Below are 26,296 nucleotides of genomic sequence, written 5' to 3'. Positions count from 1 at the left end.
AGTGGGATGCTCTGAAAATACTTTAACTTGACTTTCTGCTTTTCAGAGTTATCTTATAATTGAATTATAAGAATTCATTTTTATTTCTTTTCCTCCATATTTTGAAGTAAAGCTTGTATCCATTTCACCCCATTATTATTACTAATATTTTCATCCAGTCATATCCAAGGTCTTATCTATTATTAATTCATGCATCCTCACAGTACTCCCCTGAGATAGTTAATTGGTTGTAACTGTGTTTTATGACAGAAACCAGGAACAGTTAACCCAAGAAGGTAAATCTAGAAAATGGATATAAAATCTGTTACTAGATCTTATTAATGTTTTATGTTATTTTTAAAATAGGAGATTATGGTGGGCTCCATGTTTCAAGCAGAGATTCCAGTTGGCATTTGTAGATACAAAGAAAATGAAAAAGGTGAGTTATTAGTAAATTTACTAATTTATAGCTGAATTCATGCTTTTGAATTGATGAACTGTTTTTATAATGGGATAAGAACATGACAGTTTGTTTGTTACCCCACTGATTTATGAAAGAAGACCTCTGCACCAGTATCTGTAAGAAATACGTTTTCTGTTTCTCCACTTCTGTCCATAGAAGTCTAGCCAAAAAAGAAAGAAAGAAAGAAAAGTGAATGCTTCTTTGGTATTAGATTATTAGATGACTTAAAACATTCCAACTTTTAATTTTTTTCATATTTTAAGTACTCTGAAAAATATGCCCTTTTATAACCTTTATGATTTATATTTTAAAAGGTTATTTTGTTTCAGTGGAAGCTGTTGGACAGGTTTTAAAAAAACCAAGTAAACAGCTGATATAAAAAGTTTATTTGCTTCTGAAACTTTTAATATTACTAAAATTGAGTATTTTGATGTTTGTGTATTTAAAATACTTTGGAAAAACAGCTTGTATACTTAAATTTTACATGGTTTTTTCCATTATTTTGTCTAAAAGTGCTAAGGTAAGCCACAAATAATAAATACTTAACAAAATCAGAATACTTGAAGATTTTTTTTTAAGTCTATTTCAGATTATCCACTTTGGGAGAGTTCCAGAAAGAGAGAGAGAGAGAGTGTGTGTGTGTGCGCGTGCACGTTTAATGAGTTTTCATGTGCGGTGTGACATCACTCAATGCTAGAACTCTTTCATCATTTCTTTATTTCAGTTTTCTTTTCCGCACTTCACCTTACATATGCAGAGCCTTTGGGAGTTGTAGAAGTCGTCTTGTTTGTTTTCTTTTTTAGCATTCCCTCCAAAAACTTAATTTATATTCTAAGTATGCACCTGCTTTCAGGGCAAAGCAGCAGATCAGAAGCAGTTAAGGGAGCACCACAGGCTAGTAAATTCTAGTGACAGTAGAAATGTTTTAACACAACAGTAATAGCTTTCAAGTTAATTTCTGCAACATACAGGAATGTTAAAGGTATCAATATGGAGTGACCTTGTTGTATATTGAAATTCTGTGCAGTGTTTGTGAATACATTGTAATTGTGTGCAAAAATGAATGATCCATTGGCTTTTGTATTTTTTTATATGTGGCAAGTTAATATTATGGCTACAGATGGTTTTAATTATCTCTTAATATGTTTATCTTTTATTTTAACATGTTTGCATTGTCAGATATCACAGTGAATAAGTGATCACAATCTCCAACTTTGATTTACTGTTTTCCATTTTAACATTTTAGAAAGCAATTTTATGTGTGTATATATATATTTTTTTTTTCTTTCTTTTTTTTCCAGAAAAGCTGTGGTTTATGAAGCTTTCTCACTTTGAGAAATTTAAGCGTGTTATATCGTATGAGGATCAGATGCATTTACCAGGGTTACTGCCTTAGAGGAGTCACTATGGTTCAGGCCCTTTCCTCATCTTTGTAGTTCTAGGAATTCAAACTTTGGTCATGATATCGAGAATTCGTCTCCACTTAGGTTAACCTGTGCACACAAACCAAATTCTTGTAAAACTATTAGGTAAACCACACTGTTAGAAATAAAACTGTCAAAGGGATAGTGCTGATTAGTGCCTTTTTTCCTTACAGCAAAAGTTTCGCAGGGTATTTTTCATCAGTTTGGTGATCACATTCAAAAGGGAGAGCATTTGGTTTGGGTGATTTTGATAACAGTGCCACAAAACTTAAGATATCTTGATATCTGAACTGTAAGGAATTATTCGGCAGTTGGATTAGAATTTTTCATTGCTATAAGGAAACCCTATTACTGAGTATCCTAAAGAGACATTAACTTTTTCTCTTAAATGTATGTAAATGATCATTTATACTCAATGAGTGTATTATAATCATTTGTTTATTCATCTTTGTATCCTTAATACCTTGGGAGATCCTTTTCACATAAGACTCCGTAAACATTTGGTAGCTGAGTTATTAGGTGGGTGCAGATAGTGTAAACAGAAGGTATGTGGAGTCAGTAAACTTGAATCAGTATCTAGGCATTTGGCCATGGACGTGTTACTTAACTACTACTTTTTTCTCGTCTATAAAATAGCAATCACCTATTTATTTATAAAGCTCGTTGTGAGGATTTACATGTGATGTTTTTATGTGTAGTGCTTAGCGGCATAGTGTTTGGCATATAGAAAATGGTCAGTAAGTGGCATTAATATCCAAAAGATGATTACTCTTACCCTTATGTTTAGGTTTTATTATTCAGATTTTCAGAAGGTATCAATTTATGCTCTTTTGCTTGCAGGTGACAAAAACTGAGTTCAGTTAGCTTTAGCAAAAAAGAATTTACCTGATTGCTTTACTGGGAAGTTCTGGCTAGTCTGGCTTCAAATAAAACTGGATTCGGGATTTTTATGATATCAGGTGTCTCTCCTCCCCCTCTTTCCTTTATTGTCAGACAAGCTAGGATGGCTACTGGGAGCTCATGACTTATACTTTTCACTATTCTAGCCAGGAACCAGGAAAAATGAGAACTTCCGCATCCCCCTTTGCTCCAGCAAAAGTCCTAGAGAGAGCCTCTATTGACTCAGCTTGAGTCTTACCCAACCAGAAGTAATTACTGTGAGCCAAGAGATGAGTGAGTACTCAGGCTTGCCCTGGCTCGTTTATCTCTTGGGGCTCCAGGGAGCAGTGTCAGCCCTGCTCAGACTGTATGAAAAGGGTTTAATTCCCAAAAAAGTGCTGGGCATATGAAAAACATGATTTTTAAAGCTACGTGGGTGTTTTGTTTCTCCCATGTACTAAAAACTGAGTAAACGCTGCAGCTTCGTCATAATACTAAATAATTAGAATACTTGGTAAACATCTTACAATGCACAGGACCCCTTTCCCCAAACTAAGAAGTATCTGGCCACAGGTGTCAGTAGTGCTGAGATTGAGAACCCTTTACTAGATTAGCTGAGAATTAGATGGGGTACTTAGGAAAAAAAGTCAAGAGAAAGGAATAAGGTATTCTCAAATTTTCATGCTTGCATGACGTAAATTTTAGAGTAAGTAAATGTTGGCTAGGAATTACGAAGCAGTGAATAGCAAAGGACCAGGTGAATTGTTGTTTCTAATGAACATTAGATGAATTATTGATTCTTAAGTTGCTTACTGAAAAATGAATACATGTATTACCCTTAGTTGATAACAATAATACTGTTGAAACAGGCAGTTCAGTTAATCTACACATAGGAAAAGCTCAGCGAGACAACTTAAAATTCATGTCATTAATCACAGTGCGACCTTTTAAGAATGTGGAAATCACTATTATAAACCGCATTATTACACCTTGCTGATTATGTTTCAGCATTTTCATTCTCATAATATATTGATTAGGTAGAATTTTTACTTGGGCATTAAAAATGGAATGACACCTTTTTTTTTAAACAGAAACTGGAGGTTTATAAATATCTTCATTTATTTATTCACGTTTATTCTTATCACTAGGAATTTCCCAGATTGCAGAAGTTTTTGATTTTGTGGTGGTAGTTTCTCAGTTTTCTACATTTGTCATCTCCATTCCCACCCCCAACACACATATAATGAACTTTGTTAAATTATTTTGAACTCGTTTTTGCTTATCTGACACACTTACTTTGATTACTTAAAATACCATAAAAAGCACTTCCCCAGTTAACAACCTGTGTTAATATACTAGGCAAGCTCTTGCCTTCTGAGACGCTTTCATTTATTTATAATCATTTGTAAACTGTATCTTTCAGTAGTATAAGGTGGATATATTTATGGTTGCTTTTTAAAAGTTCTAATATTTAGGCTTGGTAATTCATTAGAATGAAATAGTTTCAGAAGATGCTGTTACAGTTCAGTGATTGTGATCTTTCAAAATCCAGCATGTTCGTGAAACTTGAAAGACTGTTTTTTCCTTCTGTTGCTGTCGTATTTATAGAGGTTCATGTCATATTTATAGAGATTATTTTTCCTCTGTATTTTCGTGTGTTTTATCATAATGGTGGAGTTCTTCCTGAATTTCTGATCTCTTGGCGTTTAGTCATTCTATAGTAGATATTTAATAAATATCAACTGTGTTGCCTTTTTTATTTAGATCATAGTCAAAGTCATATTTAGAGTATAAACTTAACTGGAAAGTAATTTGGTCTGTTTCTGGAACCAGTTAAGGCAGTGTGGTTTATTCTCTGAGAATGCTAATTGTTCTCACCTCATTGTCATTTTTAGTATATGCATTAAATGAAGTATCATATTCTCAGGGTTAGCCTATCTGGCTGCTAGTCACAATTCTAGGGACCTGGCTTGTCATTTGGCGCCATCTGGTGATGTTTGTGTACTCAGTTTAAATAAGCATATCTCTGTGTCCTGTGACTTGGGACTTCCAGATTGATTCCAGAAGTATCTCTCAGGTAGTTTGTGCTTGTTTCATAGGCTCAACATGGGGTATCTAACTGGGAGAACACTGGGGACTCAGGGACCCACCCTCCATTGTCTTCTTCCTGAATCAGGGTTTTCTTGTAAGGCATTGTCCATCTCCCACTCCCACTCCAAGAATATAAGAACTCTAGTATGCTCCTTTTGGCAAATAAAGGCTGAGCGCAGACCAGAAATCAATAGCAGTATATCCAAATTCACTTTATCATGGGAGTTTTATTGTATTTACAGTTTGGAGTTTTACTAGGATTGTACCAACAGGTTAGAAAAGGAATAAGGTTTATTACTAAGGAAAAATTTAAAGTGTATGTGTGTAGTGGCAGGGGAGTGGGTGGGGACAAGGTAATTTATATGAAAACACTTAACATAGTACCTGGTATGTAGGAGATGTACCTTTGTTAGCTGTTAATTCCTTTTCATAACACAAGGAAGTTTGACACTGTCAGCTGTACTTTGTCTCTTAAATTCAGAGTCTTTGTCCAGCTGGCTCCTTTCTATTGGCATTTAAGTGATTATGTCTCATGCCTTTAAAAACCAACAAACAAGCAAAATCAAAAACTTTCTTCAGCTATGCTTCCTCTCTAGCTACTGTACTGCTCTATCTCCTCCCTCACCATGGAACTTTTCAGAAGAGTTTTCTACTTTATTTCTTCACCTTCCATTTCCTCTTCATTCCTCTCCAGTATGGCTTTGGCTTCCATCTCTGCACAGAAGCAGTTCTTGAAACATTCCCCTCCTTGTTAGTAAATCCAGTGCACCTTTTCAATTTTCATCCTGCTTGTTTAACAGCACTTAACCAATCTATTCCTCTCTGAAACATTGTCTTCCCCTTGCTGCTATGGTGCCACACTTTTGATATTTCTTCTGTCTTGTGACTATTCCTTCTTAATTTTGTCTGTGTTTTCATCTTCCTGTCATTTAGGATTCCACAAGGCTCTCATATTAGTTTCTCCTCCGTTCTTTCACTTTTAAAATTTTGATGAAATTGGGGCTTCAATCTTATTATAATGGAAATTCTGATGAAACCTAAATGCTTTTTTAAAAAAAGTAATGACTTGTTTTATGAAAATGATTTATGCTTATGACAATATATTTTCAAGCATCATGGAAAAGTACAAAGATGTAAGAAAAAATTGTCCCAAATCCTACCACCAAGAAATAAGCAGTGTTACTCAGTTCTCAACATTTTGGCTCTAAGTATGGGTTATTTGTTCAGTGATATGTTTTAACACAAACTCTATCAATTTTTGGCATTATTTTTAACATTATATTTTACTAATTTAGTATATGAAAATGATGATCAGCTCCTGTGGGACCCTGAGTACTTACCGGAAGACAAAGTGATTGTATTTCTTAAGGATGCATCTAGAAGAACAGGTGATGAGAAAGGTGTAGAAGCAATTCCTGAAGGATCTCACATAAAAGACAATGAACAGGTACATGAATAAGAAATAACTTACAATATTCCCAAAATATATTAACCACATACATTTATAAGTTTAAGTGCTGTCACATTTAGTGCTATTCTATCCACCAAAATTCCTTTACAGATGGTCCCTGACTTAACGAAGGTTCAGCTTAAAATTTTTTGACTCTATAATTGTATGAAAGCAGTATTCGTTCAATAGAAAGCATACTTCGAATTCTGATCTTTGCCCAGGCTAGTGTTGAATATCTCTTGTGATGCTGGGCAGTGGAAGAGAGCCACACCTCCCGGTCAGCCACGTGATCATGAGGGTAAACAGCTGATACAACCATTCTGTACCCATACAACCATTCTCTTTTTCACTTTCAGTACAGTATTCAGTAAATTACATGAGATATTCAACACTTTGTTATAAAATAGGCTTTGTGTTAGATGATTTTGCCCAGCTGTAAGCTGATGTAAGTGTTCTGAGCACATTTAAGGTAGGCTAGGCTAAGTGATGGTGTTCAGTAGGTTAGGTGTATTAATTGCATTTTCAGCTTATAGTATTTTCAACTTAGGATGTGTTTTTTGGGACCCATTGTAAGTAGAGGAAGATCTGTAATGTCATCAACAGGGAGTCTGAGGTTTATAATCAGCATAAGATATGTAGTATTGAGACACTCATTGGTATGACTTCAGCTCAAATTAAAATTTTGATATGTTATTTTGCCTGTATATATTTTTTATTAGACTTTCTGAACTTCCTTTGCATATCCCATAGAATCTGTGGATATCATCAAGTTGGGAATACCTGTCTGGCATAATGTTATTCTGTATATAATAGAACAGTGCCTACCATGAACCTAATAGCAGCATTATATACTTTTTTGCCTTTTTCACCAGTGTTTTTCTTTTCTGATTTGTTTTAAATTGTCTTTGAAGAGGAACCCCAAAAAACGAAAAAGAAGGGACCTGTGATTATTATAAAATGATTTCTTTTTATTTATAAATTCCTAGAGTACCATGGCCACCAGTAGAGTATTTGCTTATCCATTATTTTCTACATATTCAGAGGCAGTTAATTATCAGGAATGAATTATGTTTGTTTTTCTTTAGTGTTCTTAGTTTCTAGTTGCATTTACTAGAATTATTTGTCCTCCAGAAAGGATGAAAACACTGGATTCTGGAAAAGAATTTACTCTCTTAAGAAACTGTACCCTTGAATTGTTCGTAGTCCAGGTTACATACTGAAGCCTTTTATTTTTCTAGGCATTATATGAATTAGTTAAATGCAATTTTGATACAGAAGAAGCATTAAGAAGATTAAGATTTAATGTAAAAGCAGCTAGAGGTAAGCATAAATATTAATTTTTTATTTGTTTTCATGATATAGCAGAAATTTAAAATTTAAGCTTTTCAATTTACCTAGGTACATCCTACATTTAATAATACTAATCTCTGAATTCAGTAAATATTTGCTGGATAACAACTTATTATAACTTGTTAAATAACTTGTATATGACACAAGTGCTACACAAGGCATTATGGGGAATGGGGTTAATATTGTCCCTTCCTTTATGGGAAAATAAGGCCATTTAAATAAAAATATATAATGCCTTTCAATTTTAAGGCATTTTTATAAACATTTTCCTATTTGATCTTGGTAATGATCCTGTGAGCTAAGTAAGGTGAAAGACGTTAGCTTCACTTTAAAACTGATGAGAACTGAGGTCTCTTAGCTGAGGCAAGCATAATTCATAAATAATGAAGCCAAAACTAAAATCCAGGTTTTTCACTTTTTTACTCCAAACTGGCTCCCACCCCACTTCACTAAGAGTACTGTTTATATATCATTATGTAACAAATGAAAGATCATTCATTCAGCAGAATTGGAGGGCCTACTAAATTGTGGGGACATAACTATAAACAAGGTCCCTGACATCACGGTGCTTAGAGCCTAGGTAGGGAAGCTGAAAAATAGTTACGAGTTCTTCCAAGGAGAATTAGAGGGTGCAATCCAAACTTATTGCAGTGGGACTTAACCTAGTTTGGGTAAAGAGTGAGGCTGTTAAAGAAAGCTTCTAGAACAAATTGATATTTTTACTGGGCTGTAAATAGCTAGGTGAAAGGGGGTTGAGGTAAGAGGCAGGAAATAACTCTAGACAAAGGGAAGAGCATGCACAAAGTCTCTAAAGTAAGAAAGAACATAACGAATTTAAGGAATTGAAAGGTAGCTGGTTTAGTTGGATCATAAAGAATAAAGGGGAAATGGCATAAGCTGAGGTTGGAGAGTCAGGGACTAAATCATCCATTATTAAATAAGGAGTTTTTGTCACTATCTTTTTCAGCCATCAATAATAGAACTCAGGAGTAAAATACTTCCCTCATTGTTACCAGAAAGTTACATTTTTATTTACAACTTTGTTTGTTATATGCAGCATTTGGGAGAATATTGCTTAACAGTTTCCCCTCCTTCCCCCGCCCCCCAATTTTGTCAGAGGAATTATCTGTTTGGACAGAGGAAGAGTGTAGAAATTTTGAACAAGGGTTGAAGGCCTATGGAAAGGACTTTCATTTGATTCAGGCTAATAAAGTAAGTGATGATATATGTTGTCTCTTTTATTAAAAGAAATTTAGTTAACCTAGATTATATTAAATCTTCTATTATGTTTTCTAATGTAAAAGGTTTAATAATGAATATTTTAATACACTGGTATTTAGAAAATTATAATAAGCATGCCTAGACTTCCTGGCATGTATTTGCCAAGTGACTGTTCTCAGTGTATGATATTGGAAGCCTTTAAGAATTAGACGTTTATAAATATGTTCATCAGCTTCTGGATGGGATGTGTGTATACACTGTAATTACTTAAAGCTATTTTCCACAAACTTGTTACAGATTTTTTTTAGGAGGGTCTTACTTGGAAACTTTAAAGCATTTTTACTATGACATTATTTATAATTAAAATGTTTTTTACATTTGCTTAAGTCCTAAGTGGTCCAAAATCAGATACTTAATATTTAATTTGGTTTTAATTAAGATTTAATTTTCCAGAAGAATATCTCAATAAGTCAGCTTTATTATACATTATATAATTTTATAATTTGACAATTTAGCATAATTTATCATGCCATATGGATAATATCAATCATACAGTGTCAATGTATACCCAAAAAACCTTCATAAGTACTTGCAAATTTATTTTTAGGTTTAATTCTCTTAAACTGAAATCAGGTAAGATTTTTAATAGTAACTACACAATTATATAGAATAGAAAAATGTGTTCCTAGGGGAAATTAGGACAGGCAAAAGTAAAATCTCAGAATGTAAATATAGGAAATTAAGTAATTTCTAGGTTTATAAATATCACATTTTTAGCAAATATAAATGACAAGGAGCTTGGCTTTACATGTTTCCTTAAAGATGGTGTGTAAGATATGTGATGGCTTATCTAGGATGATGCTGAACGTATCTGGGCTTACGTGGGCTTGCTTCTGAGGCTCTAAATAGTCTGTCATCACATTCTCCTTTTTTATACCTCTGGATGTGATCCGATGGTATTCACTTGATTTGTTTCAACACATATTTAACAGTATCTATTTTATGTTCCATAAATAAAATAGTTGCTTACAAATCCTGTGAGTTCATTTTTCTCAATTTTCTTGTTCTTTAGTTTATTCTTGATTATTTTGTTGAATTTTGGTATTTGACATCAGACATAATAAATAAGAGAGAAATTTTGAGTCTTAGCATTGATGTGAAAGGTGTCTCTAAATCATCTTAATGTTGTATCCAACATTAAGGTGTTGTATCCAAATCATCTGATAATTTCCAATATAGTGAATACTCTATGAAAGGAGTGCATTATGCTAATGACTGTTTCATGTAATGGCCATGCATGATTCTGATTTTAAAAAAACAAATTGTCTAATGGTTGAAAGGGACAACGTTTTGGGAAAGAGTTTTCTAGCATTCCTGCTTGAATTCAAACACTATTGACCAAACCGTGCTGGATTATCTGTGGAGAGACCCTTGGGATGATAAGCTGATGTAACTGGCAGGAGCAGTCCTTTTTTAAGGAATAAGAACTTATTAGGTGACTTAAAACTGTTAGCCAAAAAAAGTCTTAACATAATATTGAAAATAAGACCTTGATTTCTTTATAAATATTTGGGATGGTGATATTTCAGTGTTACAGAAGTCATCTGACCTATACCTAGTACACTAGTTGTTCCAGTGAACAAAGGGAGGACAATAATTCTTAAGAAGGAGAAGACATTGAAGTCCAGTGAAAACATTAAGGCTTTGTTTTTACACTTGGAATTGAAGTTTGGATCTTAATCGTAGGTTGTATTATGCACACTTACTTAATTGAGGATTTTTCATAATAATGTTAACTTTGCATGCCACAAAATGTGTTTGTAATTTTTGCTTTCAGTAACATACAGTTGACTTGACAATTGTCTACTAGAAATAAGATTCTAAAAAGGAGGCAAAGAACAGCTTGAGAAGATGACTGGGTTTTTAGTTTTTGTTTTTAAAGCCCTGATAGCTTTGTCTTAAAGCAACATGGGCCAGAGTCATAAAGTGCAGTCAGAGGGGCAGAAAGAAAAATATATGTCGCATAACAAAATAAGGATGTCATAAAATTGACCTTAGGTGCAGTCAGTCCCACCGGATACCTTCTTCAGAATCAGAAATTTATGAGTTAAAGCATATTGTCTTGCATCCCAAACACTCATTCAGATACCTTTTTTCCTTTTTAACTCCCAGTATTTTATATGCATCAACCCTACCAGCTCTCTAAGCAAAGTAGCAAAAAAGGGAATTTTTGTCAACATCAGTTGCCAATCTCACATATGTTTAGTATTAGTAAAGGGAGCCATTCAGTTGCCCAAATAATTATAGCACAGTAAGCCACTGGAGTAATTTAGTAAACAGAGTATTAGCATTACTATAATAGCTTTTAACTCACTGGGGAATACTTCCAGCCTTTCTAGAAAGTAAGTAACTGAGTCTGGATCAGTGTTGGGATTAGTAAGAGAATCCTTTAAATGGGAATTTAAAGGCAGTCTCCCTAGGCGTTCTGTGAGTAAAAGTATTTGCAAATTGTTTATAACATTAATTTTAATTCAAATGCCACTTCCAGACATTTTCAATAAAGGGGTATTTATTTTTATAGTAAATGAACATATGATAGTCTCTTTAAAAGCATAATGCTATTGACATATATACACTACCAAATGTAAAATAGATAGCTCGTGGGAAGCAGCTGCATAGCACAGGGAGATCAGCTTGGTGCTTTGTGACCACCTAGAGGGGTGGGATAGGGAGGGTGGGAGGGAGACACAAGAGGGAGGGGATATGGGGATATATGGATACATATAGCCAATTCACTTAGTTATACAGGAGAAACTAACACAGCATTGTAAAGCAACTATATTCCAATAAAGATGTTAAAAAGGTTAAAAAAAAAAAGCATAATGCTAAATATCTGAAGACCTGTTGCCAGTGTATTATTTTTCTTAATGGGAGTTTAGAAAGAGTAATTTTTAACACGGCTGCTACAGTGTTGTATTTTATAAGTGGTATTATGTATTACTTAAAGACCAGCTAAGTTTGTTTTCAAAATTCAGGTATTTTTCATGAGATAACTCCTTTAAGGAGGAGATACTTGTTAAAAACAAGTATTTGTTTCTTATAGGTTCGAACAAGGTCAGTTGGTGAATGTGTAGCATTCTATTATATGTGGAAAAAATCTGAACGTTACGATTTCTTTGCTCAGCAAACGCGATTTGGAAAAAAGAAATATAATCTTCATCCTGGTGTCACGTGAGTTTATTTTTTCTTTTGAGTCATATTTTTGCTAAGCTTTTCTAAATTTTTCTTGAGAAAATTGTAATTTTTAGAATCTTCTTTCTCTTAATAGGATAAAAGTTTACATTAGTTTCAATTTATCCATTTATTGACATCTTCATAGGGCATTTAGACTTTTCAGTGTCTTATAAATACATTGTAAACTACAGTTCATCTTATTTGAGACAGCAAATTTATCAAAGCGAATGTTAAAAGTGTATGTTTTCAGTAGTATTCCCAAGAGGAAATGGATCAGAACAGCTGTGAAGGCATGTTTTTGTTAAATTCTGTTCCATTCAGTAATAAGCACATACAGTTTTGATCTAATAACACTGAGAGAGAGCAGTAAGACTAGGAGAGACTATCTTTTCTAAAACTTATAGGGCCAGGGCTTCCCTGGTGGCGCAGTGGTTGAGAATCTGCCTGCCAGTGCAGGGGACACGGGTTCGAGCCCTGGTCTGGGAAGATCCCACATGCCGCGGAGCAACTGGGCCCGTGAGCCACAATTACTGAGCCTGCGCGTCTGGAGCCTGCGCTCCGCAACAAGAGAGGCCACGATAATGAGAGGCCTGCGCACCACGATGAAAAGTGGCCCCCGCTTGCCACAACTAGAGAAAGCCCTCGCACAGAAACGAAGACCCAACACAGCCATAAATAAATAAATTTTAAAAAAAACAAAAAAACAAAAAAAACTTATAGGGCCATATGCCTAATAGAGGCCCTTTAAAGAGGAAGGGAAATTAATATTTTTCCTTTCCCAATCTATTTTTGATTCTGGGAACCAAAATCCGATTTGGATATAGATGATATCAAAGGGAAAAGACATAGGGATATAATAAATCAGGTAAAATTGCATTTTCTTTTTTATTACAAAGTTTTTTATAGAGAGAGGTGCACATGTGCATGATGACTTCCCTTTCCCTAAATATTCTGAAACCTTTTCCTCTAACAAATAATATTTAATAAGTAATGCACCTTTAGCTAACTCCCAGTGATAGAGGGAGTATAGTTTATTATATCCTCTTTTTAAGCAAAATGCCTTGTATGTCTAATCCATTCCCCATGCACCAAATTCTCTTAGCTTCATTCAGTCTAGCTGTGGAATGAAACACTGTTCCTACTCCCACTAGCAATTTGTTACTTAAATATATAGTACATAGAGTATTGAACCCTTCATTTCACTTGAGTTGCTCTAAAATGCTGATGAATTGTTGTGGTGGAATTGACTTTACCATATACCAATTAACTTTGCCAATACCTTGAGTATTCCCTAATGTTTATGGAATAAAAATAATGCAAAGTTGTGACTTCATTTGGTCACCATGCACCACTAAAGTTCTTAAGCCTGGCCAAATAACTGCCTTTGGAAGATGTGCTTATATGCATATTTGCTTGTGCTTTTCAAACTCCTAGGCTGCACTATTTCTTGGTCATGTTCATTTACAGGTGTCTCTGCTGGTCACTTCCTTGGAGGATCAAACACTCTAAAATCCAAAGCAAAATTATCTAAAAGGGAATAAATGGGTATGATTGCCCCTGGAAGTCATGAGACATTGGACTCTGTGCCTCATTCCCCCTTGTTCAAATCTCATAATGAGTAGAATTTTATATATAACAGTATTCCAAATTTTAAATAATTGCTTCCTGTTATCAATTTATAGTTAAATTTGTATTTATTGGTAGTGTTGAGGCACAGTGATGTAGAACTAGATACAGCTATCTAGTCTTCAGAGTATATCTTAAAATAGTCAGTTTTCAAGCTATTCTATAGGGAAAAGCAATAGTAACATCTTTCATTTTTTTCACCCATTTCAGAAATAATGTTCACACACGAACTACAGGCAATCTGTTGTCATCAGCAGTAAGAACATAAGAATTGCCATGCTGGGTCAGACCCATGGTTCATCCAGTTTTCTCTTTCAGAAAGCATCACCAAGGGAAGTGTTGTGGGCTGGCTTAGTTGGTCCTCTGTGATGTCAAGCTCAACAGGTTAGGTAGGGATGTGCTGCCAAACATTTTAGTTTTTCTAATCTCTCCGTAGCTTCTGAAAACTTTTTGAAGATACTTATATTTGTAACCTTGATTCTCCTTAAGGTTTAAGTATTCTGTAGGTGGAGTAGTCTCAGTTAAAAGTAATCCCATATCTTCTCTTTTCTCAGGCTTTAAGAGTTAACAGCATGTTCCCTGGTGTTATGGTAGGAAGTGAAGAAATGCTTTTCCCCCTAGACAAGAATACTGTGTTTTTGTAGGCTTCAGTTATATCCCCTCCCGGGTCTTTTATAAAGTTTTTTGTTTTTTTTTTTAACTGAAAACTAATTTTTTTACTCCTACTCGTCGCTTTTAGCTGTGTTAAATCTCCTATAAGAAGCCATGACCAGACTGTATATTCCAGATGGGGAGAAATTGTGGTTTTCTGTAGGCATGAAGATATTTTTCTAGTTTGCTTCCAGGACCTTCTCTTTCTATTAATAGTTGCACTTTAAGTGACCACACAAAACATTAAGTTAATGCCTTTAGACAAAAATTGGACTGAATTTTAAAATTTTCCTCCTTAGTCAGAATCCATAGTTAAGAGCAGATTATCCTGAAAGTTATTTGCTCATTTTTCTGTTACATTGTTACCTTCCATTTGTTCACCAGAATGAAGCACATTGCCACTTTTCTGCCTATAAATGGCCTTTGAAAGATCCTACTGTGGATTCTGTTTATTCACTACCTACCTGGAAGAATTGGTAGCCATATACAAATTGGAGATTTTGCTGTAACAGCCTTGCAAATAGTTTTTTTGAAGTAAAAATTAACTCAGCATAACTCGAACTATTTGAATGCTACTCCAGCCTCCTGTACGGTCTACCTGACTCTTCCTTTCTTAAGCATTCTGGATGCCATTAACCTTTAAGAAATAATAGTAATAAGTCTTTCACGATATCATTGTTATATTCAGAAATTTAAAATAATTTTGATATCTAGTCAGTTCTAGCTTCCTTTGCGTGGCTTTTAACATCCTCCATTACCCATTCCCACTATGCCAAATTTATTTCCAACAGTTCTTCCTCATGCATCATCTGTTTCTGTTAGCTTTAGCTTCTGAAGTCCCTTTGGCGTTGCATTCATCATGCTCATTCTGTTTCTGTGTGATTTGTTACATAATTGTTCTGTAATGGTGAATGACATAAAGCCAAAGAGATCTTAAAAGACCATGAAATTTCATTCCCTCCATTTATAGATGAGGAAAATAAGGCCTAGAACGTTAAATTGATTAGTTCGTGGTCATATATGTTTCTTTGATATGTGTTAGTTTGTACTCTTAACCTGTTGGAAGCTTCTTGAGGTCAGATTCTACATCCCTATATTATAAACTACACGTTTATAATGTATGTCCCTGTATATAAACTACAACGTGATCCTGTAGTTTGAGATTAAAACTATAGTTACTCGTCTGTTCTAGACTGTTAGCACAGACTTTCAGTGAAGTCCCAAGCCCTTCCATGCTTTCCTTCTTGTCCACATCCTTGCTTACCCTGCTCACGAAATTCTAAAAGATAAGATTTGCTTTACTATTTCTGTTATTCTGAGGGAATTTAAAAATAAATAAGGTATTTTGGTTTTTATTACACTTCTCCTCTGCACTGTGCACAACTTAGGCACTGGTGGTGCAGTGATCAAGCAGACTAAACTCCCTGCTTTCAGGGAACTATTCCAGCACAGGTGATGGCAGACTTTTTCTGTAAAGAGCTACAGAGTAAATGTTTTAGGCTTTTGCAGGCGTTAAGTTCTCTTGCAACTACTTAGCTCTGCTATTGTTGTGAAGAGCAGCCATAGACATTATGTAAGTGAATGGATGTGGCTGTGTTCCAGTAAAATATTGTCCACAAAAATAGGTGGCCAGCCCACAGGCCATAGTTTGCTGACCTTTATTCTAGTGACTTAATAGCACTTCATAGTTCATAAAACACTTCGCTACACATATCTTATACAACAGCCCTGTGTGGTAGATAGGTCATGTATGGTTACATGCATTTTATAGGCAAAGACACTAGACCTGAGAGAGAGAAGTATTTCATTCAGATCTTCTAACCTCAACCCAATGTCACTTACCACAAATGTCTTCCCATGCCATACAGTTCAGGAATGACTTAGGGAAGGAAGTAAGCTCACCTCTAACGATATATGGGCAGATAGAGCTGGCAGATAAGCCCAGGAACTTAGTGAGTTTATTATAGCTCAGCTCTAGCAGAAAGGTAATATAGAAGGTAACAGGAAGGTAATTCATTATTAGGTCCTAATTTGTCTTTCAGGTATTGCCATAGCCATCAAATAGTCTTTACAAGCTTTACAATTCCAATCTGTGTCTGTTCAGAAATACTTCTGTACTCCTTCTGATTGACATCATCCCTGTCTCTTCATTTACAGATTTTCTGATTTTAGTTGGGCCCCTCTGATCACTTGCCTACAGTTTTTAAAGTTTTAAAACTTCCTATAGGTCTCTAAAATTTGCTAGTGTAGGGCACTTACATATTTTTTCTACAAACATGTAACCTAAAGGAGCTTTCCATTTAAATGTTCAGATACTGGTGTCATAGATGAGGCACTGGAATAAATGTAAGTGAAAATTAGGATATATTTGCTAATAAAGCCTTCTAAATTTAACCTCAGTCCATTTTAATTTTCAGCTGTTTTTAATATAAGAAAATAATTGTCTTATTATTTTACTCAATTTTAAGGGATTACATGGATCGTCTTCTAGATGAAAGTGAAAGTGCTGCTTCTAGTCGCGCACCATCCCCTCCCCCAACTGCCTCAAACAGTAGTAACAGCCAGTCTGAGAAAGAAGATGGCACTATAAGCAATAGTAATCAAAATGGTAAGCAACCAAAGAAACACTTAGATTTCTTCATAGTGATGGGCACTTTTCTTTCAGTAGCTTGGAAAATTCAGTTTTGGTGTCTCTTAAACTTCCAAAGCAGAACTAAAGTCATAATTGTAAATACCAGATGAAACATAGTATCAGCATACATATATACTAACACACAGAATGTGTACAAGTCAGTTGGAAAGAATTCCCATTGATACCACTAAAAAGTACGTTTAATAAAGTATACTATCAACAGTGACCATTTCTTTTAAGAAATTAAGAAAATAGCATCTGTTTTCTTATCAGGTTGGAATGTCTAGATATAAGTATTCTTGTTAAGTCTTAGACCGAAACTCCAGCCATTTCACATCAGAAATACACAGATATTTATGAAATACTTTCAGAGCTTATAACACTTTATTAGGAAACTGCTTTAAGCATATAAATGAAAAGAAGCAGATAACAAGGGCACTTTTTAAAATATTTTCCTTCTTGATAACATAATAACCTTGAAGGACGAGTAAAGATAAAGCGGGTGTCAGCCTGTGCATTAATATTGTACAGAAACATTCATTTTTATGTCCATGAAAAAGAGAAGCAAAAAGCATACTAATGTGTTTGAGATTCAGATAGTGTTCTTGTTTAAAATATACAGTGGACCAAGGATCACTGAGTTGATCAGTATGACCTAGTCAGAGAATTATCTTGATTTCTACTTTAATTAAAATAGTCTTAAGTAAGACCATTCCTAAGCAGAAAGTAATAAATCCTCCAGTCCTTTTTAGGAGGAAACTGGTGAATTAGAGACAAGCTCTGCCCACCTGCCTTCTGATGTAGCTTTAGGGGAGGGCCAGTGGAGAGCTAAAACAGCTTTAGGGGAGGGCCAGTGGAGAGCTAACCTCCCCCTGACAGAAACTAGAAGAGGAATACTGTGAAGAATTTGAACTTTGTTCTGATCTTTGCTCTCACACTGGCATTTAATATACTGTGGTGAATATACTTTGTTCATTTAATGACCCCTCTCTATTCCCTCACTACTTCCCCTCTAAGAACAAGCCAAACAAACAAAAATTAGGGCCCAGCCATTTCCTGATTCAAGAAGGCTCATTGACATGATTTCTAATGCCAATCACATCCATCCTGAAGTTGAATAAGAAGCTGAGCCTGACCTTGGGGCTAGGGGTGGAAACTCAGGGAGGCAGACGGTTGGTGGTACAGTCAGCCTTCTGTATCTATGGGCTCCGCATCTGCAGATTCAACCAACTGCATAGCAAAAATATTTGAAGAAAGAAAAAATTCCAGAAAATTCCAAAAAGCAAAACTTGAATTTGCTCTGTGCTGACAGCTATTTACATAGCATTTACACTTTATTAGGTATTATAAGTAATCTAGAGATGATTGAAAGTGCATGGGTCATACGCATTTTTCATGCTGTTTTATTTATATAAGGGACTTGAGCATCTATGGGTTTTGGTATCCGAGGGGGTCCTGGAACCAATCCCCTACAGATGCCAGGGACTACTGTATTTCTGTCTTTTCTTATTTGCTGATAACACCAAATAAATTGTTTCCCTTTCTTTTCCTTCTTTGTTTTTTAACCATTTGATGATAACATGCAGTTAGCCAGGGAAGAGTGTTCATAAGTTACTTACAGATTACTCAGCCCAGAAGCCATTCACATCAGGTACAATTAAGATTTCCAGGTTTTTCAAGGAAAGGAAGGAACTTTGCAACCCAACTGTCTTTTTTTGTAAGGGGCTTTAATTCATGTCTTGAAAGCTACTAGTGCTTTTTGACCTAATGAGAGTGTCACTAAGCTTCTTGTGCTTAGTATGACAAAATCACTCCTCCACTGTCATATGGCGCATAATCCCATAAGCATACATGACTTGAGTGCACCTTTGAGCTGGGGAAATAGTATATTTTATTTGACCAAAATGTGTATTTGAGGCTCTCGTTCTTTATAGTGAATATTTTTCAGAAAATTAAATTTAAATTATCTCCAATGGCACATTCCATATTTTACATTAAGTATTTGCAAAATTTCTCCATTTTGCAGTCAACTCTAACATGACCTTTTGTCACTTCATTAGAGTAATTATACTCTTTCTTTTCTCAATCTATTATAAAGGAATTTGTGTTTACTTTTAGCATTTTCAAGTGTATGCTTGGACAGTGCAAGCATTAATTTAACATTATGACAGATTATTTAAATCTGTTTAGATAAATATAGCATATGATCTTTACCCTTAAAGCATAATACCTGTAGATTTACATTAATGAAAACGTCATATCATCTTGCTTTTTATATATGGCAGTAGAAAACTCAAACTTCTAAAGAAAGAATGTAATTTTTTCATGGTTTTAGAAAGTTTTGGCCTTTTTGCTAAATCTGAATAATTTATGCATATCTTTGCTTTAACTCAGCTTATTTAGACTGCTGGATCCATTGCTTATTTGTTGCCACGTATATTATTTGTTGCCAGCATGCTATTAATATATGCCAAATTCTGTTCTTAATTCTTCACATTTATTAACTTATTTAATCTTCACAGCAATCCTATAAATTTGTTGTTATCCTCATTGTATATGTGATGAAACTGAGGTACAAGAGAGTGTAAATAACATGCCTAAGGTCACACAGCTACTAAAGTAAATAAAGCCAGAATTCAAACCATATGTATACAGATTTGATACCTCACTTGCTCAACAAAAAGTTATTTTACAGCTGTGTTATAATAGTTTACAAATTTAGCTTTTTAATATTAGCAGTTTCATTCATGTTTCTTCCAACTTAGGGGTGTCATCTAACGGACCAGGTGAAACATTAAACAAAGAAGACGTGAAAGTTGAAGGGTTACACGTTAATGGACCAACAGGTGGAAGTAAGAAACCACTTCACACAGATATGGATACTAATGGTTATGAAACAGATAACCTTACCACTGACCCAAAAATTGCCCATACGACTGCAAGAAATGAAAGTGATTTTGATGAAAAAAGTGAGAGACCTGCCAAAAGGCGAAGGGTGAACAGCAATGGAAAAGAAAGTCCGGGTTCTTCTGAATTTTTCCAAGATGCAGTCTCACATGGAAAATTTGAAGAACTTGAAAACACAGACGACTAAATTTTAGACTTATTTTACTTTCTTTGGAGTAAATTCTGGTGTGACTAAAGTTTTCAGGGTTGATGGGTTACCTTAAAAAGTTGACTTCCTTGAAGCAGTTGGTTAAAATTTTAAAATTTGAATTGTCCTAACTTTAGTAAATAAGATTTCATAATTCTGCCTTTTGCAGACTTTTTACTTTAAAATTGTGAAGGCCCTTTTTTAAGGATATATAACAAATAGTTTAGTAAATTTGGAAGATATATCTGTACCTTCTCATTTGATGTATTAATCCTAAAATTTCACTACAAGGTACTTTTTGCTTAGTTTGATGGCAAAGAAGAAAAAAACAAGTTCAAATTTCTGATTAACACCAATTTTTCTGAGTTTCTTGAAATGTCTTTTATAACAGACATTTTTCTTCTCCATACAAATTGAGTTATCATTATTAAGGAAACCCTTATGAATCCTGAAAGTTATGCTAGCATGATTTTTTTATATATAGAAGTTTAAAAATAAACCAAGTCAGGTTTGTATATGTAAAATTGTTGACATCAATGATGTCTTTCCATATTCTTATCTGGGCTTAAGAAATACATTCTGTATTTTTCCAGATTCTTTGTAGCCTTTGGAAGATTTTTACAGTACATATGTCTTGACTGAGCTGTCCTTTCTTAATACAAAAGCTTGTATAATTTTCTTAACTTGTACAGTTGGTAAACTTTTATGAGAGGAATTGATATTCTGAGTCTGTCAGCTTTCATTTTATTTTGCTAAGGTTTTTCTAATGAATTTTTAAGTGTTTGTGTAGTAACTAAGTCATGTTTCTTATATCCAGGTGGTAAAAGCATTCATAAAGGATTGTGAACATTTGTTTTTTTTCAAGTTTCTACTTAAGGACAAATAGTTTGAGAACTCTGAAATTAAGCATGATACTTAGATCACATAGTTTGTTTTGCATTTGCTATAATTTTCAAAATTATTTTTGAAGCAAGACAAAAGTTTAATGTTGGCTTAAGTGCTTAAATGTATCATGCTGACCAGAATCCTGTTCAGTTATTTTTATATGCATTACAAAATTTCCCATTTTTGCATTAAATAAACAGGGGAAAAGGTCAAGTGATACTTAGATATTGGCACACACAAGGAGTTGGCAGGCAACAATATTGATTTTATGAGGAAAAGGTGATAAAGTTAGACGTTTTTAGACTTCCAGTTAACAATCCAGCTTTTCAGATTTGATAGTGTATTTCCAAAGTGAAAATAAGATATTCAGTAACCATTGCTCTGTGTGATTACAAATAGGATCATCCATTTGCATAGCCTTGCAATAGTGCCATTTTATTTTTAGTGCAAAATTCTTGTTTTAAAAATGTAGTTTTATACAGCTGATAGACCAACCTATATCCAAACTTTTATAAAAGATTATTAACTATTCTTGTTTTATCACACAGGCATACCCCAAATGCTTCTACTGATTCATTTTCAGCCATCAAAGAGCCAATGCCTTTTTAAAATAAATCTTCTGTGGTCTTGTTTTTAATGGCTCAACTGTCTAATGCAATTGAGTAGAGGTTTGCACTGAGAAATTATGGTTTAGGCCTTATCCCCCGAGAAGTATTACTATTAACCTTTGTTCAGACTGCTTCCCTCCACCAATGTGAACAACTTTTTCTCCCCAAACAAACAGTGTTAAAAGCCACTTTACAACACTTGACTTCATATGATGTAGATTCACTGTTGTTACATACATATCCAAGTAAATCAATGTTTTGGATGGAAGTGTTGAGAAGCGAGAACTTCTTGTTGTTTTTGTTTTACCTAGAACATTAATTTATCCAGAATGGCAGCTTTAGCAGATGGTCACAATCCATTTTCTAAATCAGATTTTATTATACGAATCCAAAGTATCCTAGCTCTTTGTCAAAGGTGGTCGATAGAAATAGTGATGATGAACTTTTTTTAAATTGTTGTTGCAATATTAGAGTTGCCATTTTCACCTTTTTTTTGAAAGATGCATTTTGTTTGCAGGTTTGTGAAGTTCTTGCAGACTAACATTACAGGAACATTTTAAATAAATTCTCAGGCATGTTTGCAAATACGGCACATGTTGTATACATGTTAGGAAATTTTACTTTTCTTGATCTTTTTAAAGTACGCTTAATGAAAGACATTCCACTATTATAATACATAATGCTCAGCTTTTCATAGAGAAATATTTAATTGTATTTTATGTTTATACAGGTATTTCACACAGTACTTTGTTCTTCATAATGCAGCCACTATAACTTGATAATTCATTGCACTACTTTAAAAATTTTTAGTAATACCATGCATTTAATTCGCTTAAGAATTAGTACATTTCATAACTCTTGAACTCTTGACAAATTGCATTGGGAAAAGAAGGCTTCGTTAATACTTAGTCTCCCTCAGCCCATACCTACCCCCAGCAAAGCACTATCTATCTGTCTTCATTTGGAATGGTTTTCTGTTTTATGATGTGCTTTCAAAAGAGTTCAAAATTTGCAACTCAGTTCAACAGTGTTGAGCTTTCAAATGTATTTGAAGTAATATTTAAATAGGCATTTAAAATTATGAATTAGATGTTTTAAAATTTATGCATAGTAATTTTGCACTATTAGGAAATTCCCTTCCCCTATTCCCTGTCTGCCATTCTGAATATGCTTATTAAAATATTTTTTTAAACATATTTGCCTACATAATGCTTTTGTGAATGATTTTTATTAGATTGAGTAGGTTTTAATTATAGATGTTTGTTAAGTTTGTATGATGCACATTGTTTACAATGCAAATATATACAACTTCTGTCCCTTCTGCTCATAGACGAAATGCGTGAAGTAGTGTTTCGGTGGCTCCTGATCCCTTTTACCTCATGGGTAAATGGGTGGATGATGTATTTTTGTCTTTTTTTTTTCCTCCAGAGAGATCCTTTGGTCTGTGGACCTCTATTCACCTGTTTCTCTTCCTCTGAACTATTTAATTAAAAACATTTTGTTTCCTTCTTTTGCAGTGCAGTGTATATATCACATATGATTTTGCAGAAAAACTTTTGTCACAGTATTTGATTTACTCTCAATGGAAAATTAAGAGTGGGCACTTCTTTGAAAATTGGGGCTGATGAATTTTCATAGGCAAGATGTGTGCTGATGACCCTAGGGGGTGTGTAACCGGCTCTATATCACTACTAAATACCAAATCAGAAATAAAGGTTTTCCTAACTATACTCCATATTCATGAAAAGTGCCAATGTGGAAAACCATATAAATCTCTCTCCCTAAAAATGACCTTCCTGTATCACATACGTCTACTGATTATAAACTTTTTATCATAAAATCGACTCTGCTCTCTAATAATCAAGTTTATCCTTTGCAGAATCTTAAGGGTCATACCCCCCCCCCAGTTATGGACTGATTTTATGTATTTAAATATCTGCATTAATCTCTGTCTTCTAATACCAATTTTCTATAACCTTTTATTTCTTATTATTTACCCTTAGTTTTGTGCTGGCATCTTTGACATCTGTATGTGTGTGTTTTTCCTTTTCCGAACATGATTGTTTTTTATCTTAACTTGTTTTTATACTAGCTTCTGTGACTTATTTAGGATACATAATATACAGTTGACCCTTGAACTAAACAGGTTTGAACTTAATGGGTCCATTTATATGCAGATTTCTTTCAGTAGTAAATACTACAGCACTACATGATCCATGGTTGGTTGAATCCCTGGACGTGGGACACTGGATGAGAGAGGAATTGTATACAGAGGGCAGACTGAAAATTATACACAGATTTTCAACTGCATGGAGGGTCGGCGCCCCAGCCCGTGCGTTGTCCAGAGGTCAACTGTACTTAAAATGTCATTTTGCTTGTTCTAAGAAGTAAACTCGAATGTACTTTTAAAGTCTACTTATTCTGTGAAGAACATGGAGGAATTGCCATATAAAATGGACTTGAATTCTAATTCTCCTTTGTCCAAATAGATGGTAAAATTTTCTTTACATTTAAAGTCAGTGGTGACAAGTTTTCATCATGTTTCCATATACAGTATTCAACAGATATTTGGGCCTGTATTTATGCAAGCTACTATGCTTGGCTTATGGCTTCAGAGGTGTGGCATGTCCTCTTCAAGAAGGCATTAGGTAAGTGCAACAGTAGAAGTGCATGCTGAGTACAAGGAGGACACAAGGAGAGGAAGAGTAGGCACCATCTCAGGGAAATGAAGAATTAATGACTCCATGCCCTATAATTCTAGCTAAATAAGATTTTCCTCAAACTTAATGTATCTGTTAGAAATTAAGCAACATAAAAGAAATGTACGAGTCCCGTAAGAAAGCATTTATTTTTACCATTTCCTGCAGGGCTGATTACAACAGCTGTGGATTATGCAGGACTCGCCCCTTTTGTCATTCACTGTCCAGGGAGCACCACTGTAAGGTGGGGAGGCTCCTGATTCCCTAAAGAAAGAGGAGAGGTGAGGCCTCATCTAAATTTGGCCTGATTATACAATTTCACCTTTTGCTATTATCATTAACATGAATGGTTGAATGTAGAGTTGGTTAAATGTGTCTTTCCGCACACCAACAAGAACGTGTTTGCCGAGTGAGTTCAGGTAGGTTCTAAAATAAATGGTTTTGCTCTTTCTCTCCAAAAGACGATGGACTTTGAATTAATGTGAGGAATATACACTTAAGCTTTTTAAGCAGAAAAAGATCTGGACCCTGAGTTAGGGTGGTTTCTTTCAGAACTGAAAGAAAGGAAGCAGAGAATGGCATCAGAGCCATTTTAAATTCCTGACCAGGGCTTCCCTGGTGGCGCAGTGGTTGAGAATCTGCCTGCCAATGCAGGGGACACGGGTTCGAGCCCTGGTCTGGGAAGATCCCACATGCCACGGAGCAGCTGGGCCCGTGAGCCACAATTACTGAGCCTGCGCATCTGGAGCCTGTGCTCCGCAACAAGAGAGGCCACGATAATGAGAGGCCTGCGCACCACGATGAAGAGTGGCCCCCGCTTGCCACAACTAGAGAAAGCCCTCCACAGAAACGAAGACCCAACACGGCCATAAATAAATAAATAATTAAAAATTAAAAAATAGGTGATATTTTTTTTAAAAATTTAAAAATTAAAAAAATAAATTCCTGACCAGAAAATCTGGGTTGAGGGAAAGAACTCACCCTTAGTCTACCCTTGTCACCAGTTGTGCTTTAGCTGAGTGAACATGAGAAATCAGCTCTGACTAGGAGCTACTGTGGTGCCAGTCATTCTGAGTCTGAATACTCCATTAATCCCCTCTGAACACATATTTGTAGATGGTGGAAATTTATTTGGATGGTTGGTGGTTCTGAGCTTTCAAACAGCCTGAATTCCCGGCTCCATGAACTGCTTTGCCATGTGGCCTTGTTACTGCATTGCTGTCTGCATCTGCCTCCAGTGTTTAGCAGACAGGCAGTTGCATTTCAAAAACATACTATAAACACAATTGGGCTGTGTCTACAAATCTCCTAAGTGGCTAATGCTAATATTCGGCCAAAAAGGATGAAACACCTCATTTAGCTCTCTCATCTGCCACAATCTGTGTCATACCTTTAAGTGAAAAGAGCAGGATGATCCCAATTTTGTTAAAGGGATATATTTCATGCATATGTATGGTTAGGAAAAACAATGAAGGCCATATGCCAAAAATGTTAGTTATTTCTAAGTGGTGGATTTACACTGGTCTGGCTCTTACTAAAGACTTAAGTCTTCTATGTAGCACTAGTCACAGGGGCCATTTTGGTTTTGTAGGATTATCACCCCCTTGTGATCCTAAGCCTCATGAGAGGAAGGGTCATGTCTGTTTTCTGACTACACTCTCAGAAGATTGACCCACTCGATTTCCTTATCTCTGATTATACCTCCATTTCAACCAAGGGATGGTCTAAAATATGCACAGTTGACCCTTAACACAGATTTGAACTGTGTTGGGTCCTCTTATATGTGGGTATCTTTTTCCAATAAATATAGTACCTGTATTTTCATTTTACAGATCTTGAAGTGTGGGGGAAGGTTAGCGTTTGATTGGAGATCACAATATGTGGAATCAAAAGAATTAGGGTTTGAGTCCTGATTCTATCCAAACTCTCAGCTTCCTGCCCTTGGGTGAGTCATTTACTAATTCCTTTGTTTTGGAGGCAGAAATAGTAGTACTTGGATTTTCGACTGCA

At 35.0% G+C, this 26,296-nt stretch overlaps 1 protein-coding gene across 8 annotated transcripts in view; it reads left to right on the top strand.

The window, feature by feature from the left end:
* The window catches only part of MIER1 (MIER1 transcriptional regulator), a 55,568-nt gene extending 32,514 nt beyond the window's left edge, over positions 1-23,054 (top strand). For 7 of the 8 annotated variants that reach the window (XM_061184048.1, XM_061184047.1, XM_061184055.1 and 4 more), the window contains 7 exons: positions 346-418; positions 6,132-6,283; positions 7,525-7,606; positions 8,754-8,848; positions 11,961-12,088; positions 16,837-16,976; positions 19,766-23,054. In XM_061184048.1, the coding sequence (XP_061040031.1) occupies positions 346-418; positions 6,132-6,283; positions 7,525-7,606; positions 8,754-8,848; positions 11,961-12,088; positions 16,837-16,976; positions 19,766-20,094 (999 nt within the window). In that variant the 3' untranslated portion in view covers positions 20,095-23,054. Of the gene's footprint in view, positions 1-345; positions 419-6,131; positions 6,284-7,524; positions 7,607-8,753; positions 8,849-11,960; positions 12,089-14,035; positions 14,107-16,836; positions 16,977-19,765 lie in introns of those variants that run through there. The other variant, XM_061184051.1, reaches the window with a different exon arrangement.
* Positions 23,055-26,296: the final 3,242 nt, after the last annotated feature.

Source organism: Eubalaena glacialis, chromosome 3, assembly GCF_028564815.1.
Source record: "Eubalaena glacialis isolate mEubGla1 chromosome 3, mEubGla1.1.hap2.+ XY, whole genome shotgun sequence".
Lineage (NCBI taxonomy): Eukaryota > Metazoa > Chordata > Mammalia > Artiodactyla > Balaenidae > Eubalaena > Eubalaena glacialis.
This window is presented reverse-complemented; position numbering and strand designations above follow the sequence as displayed.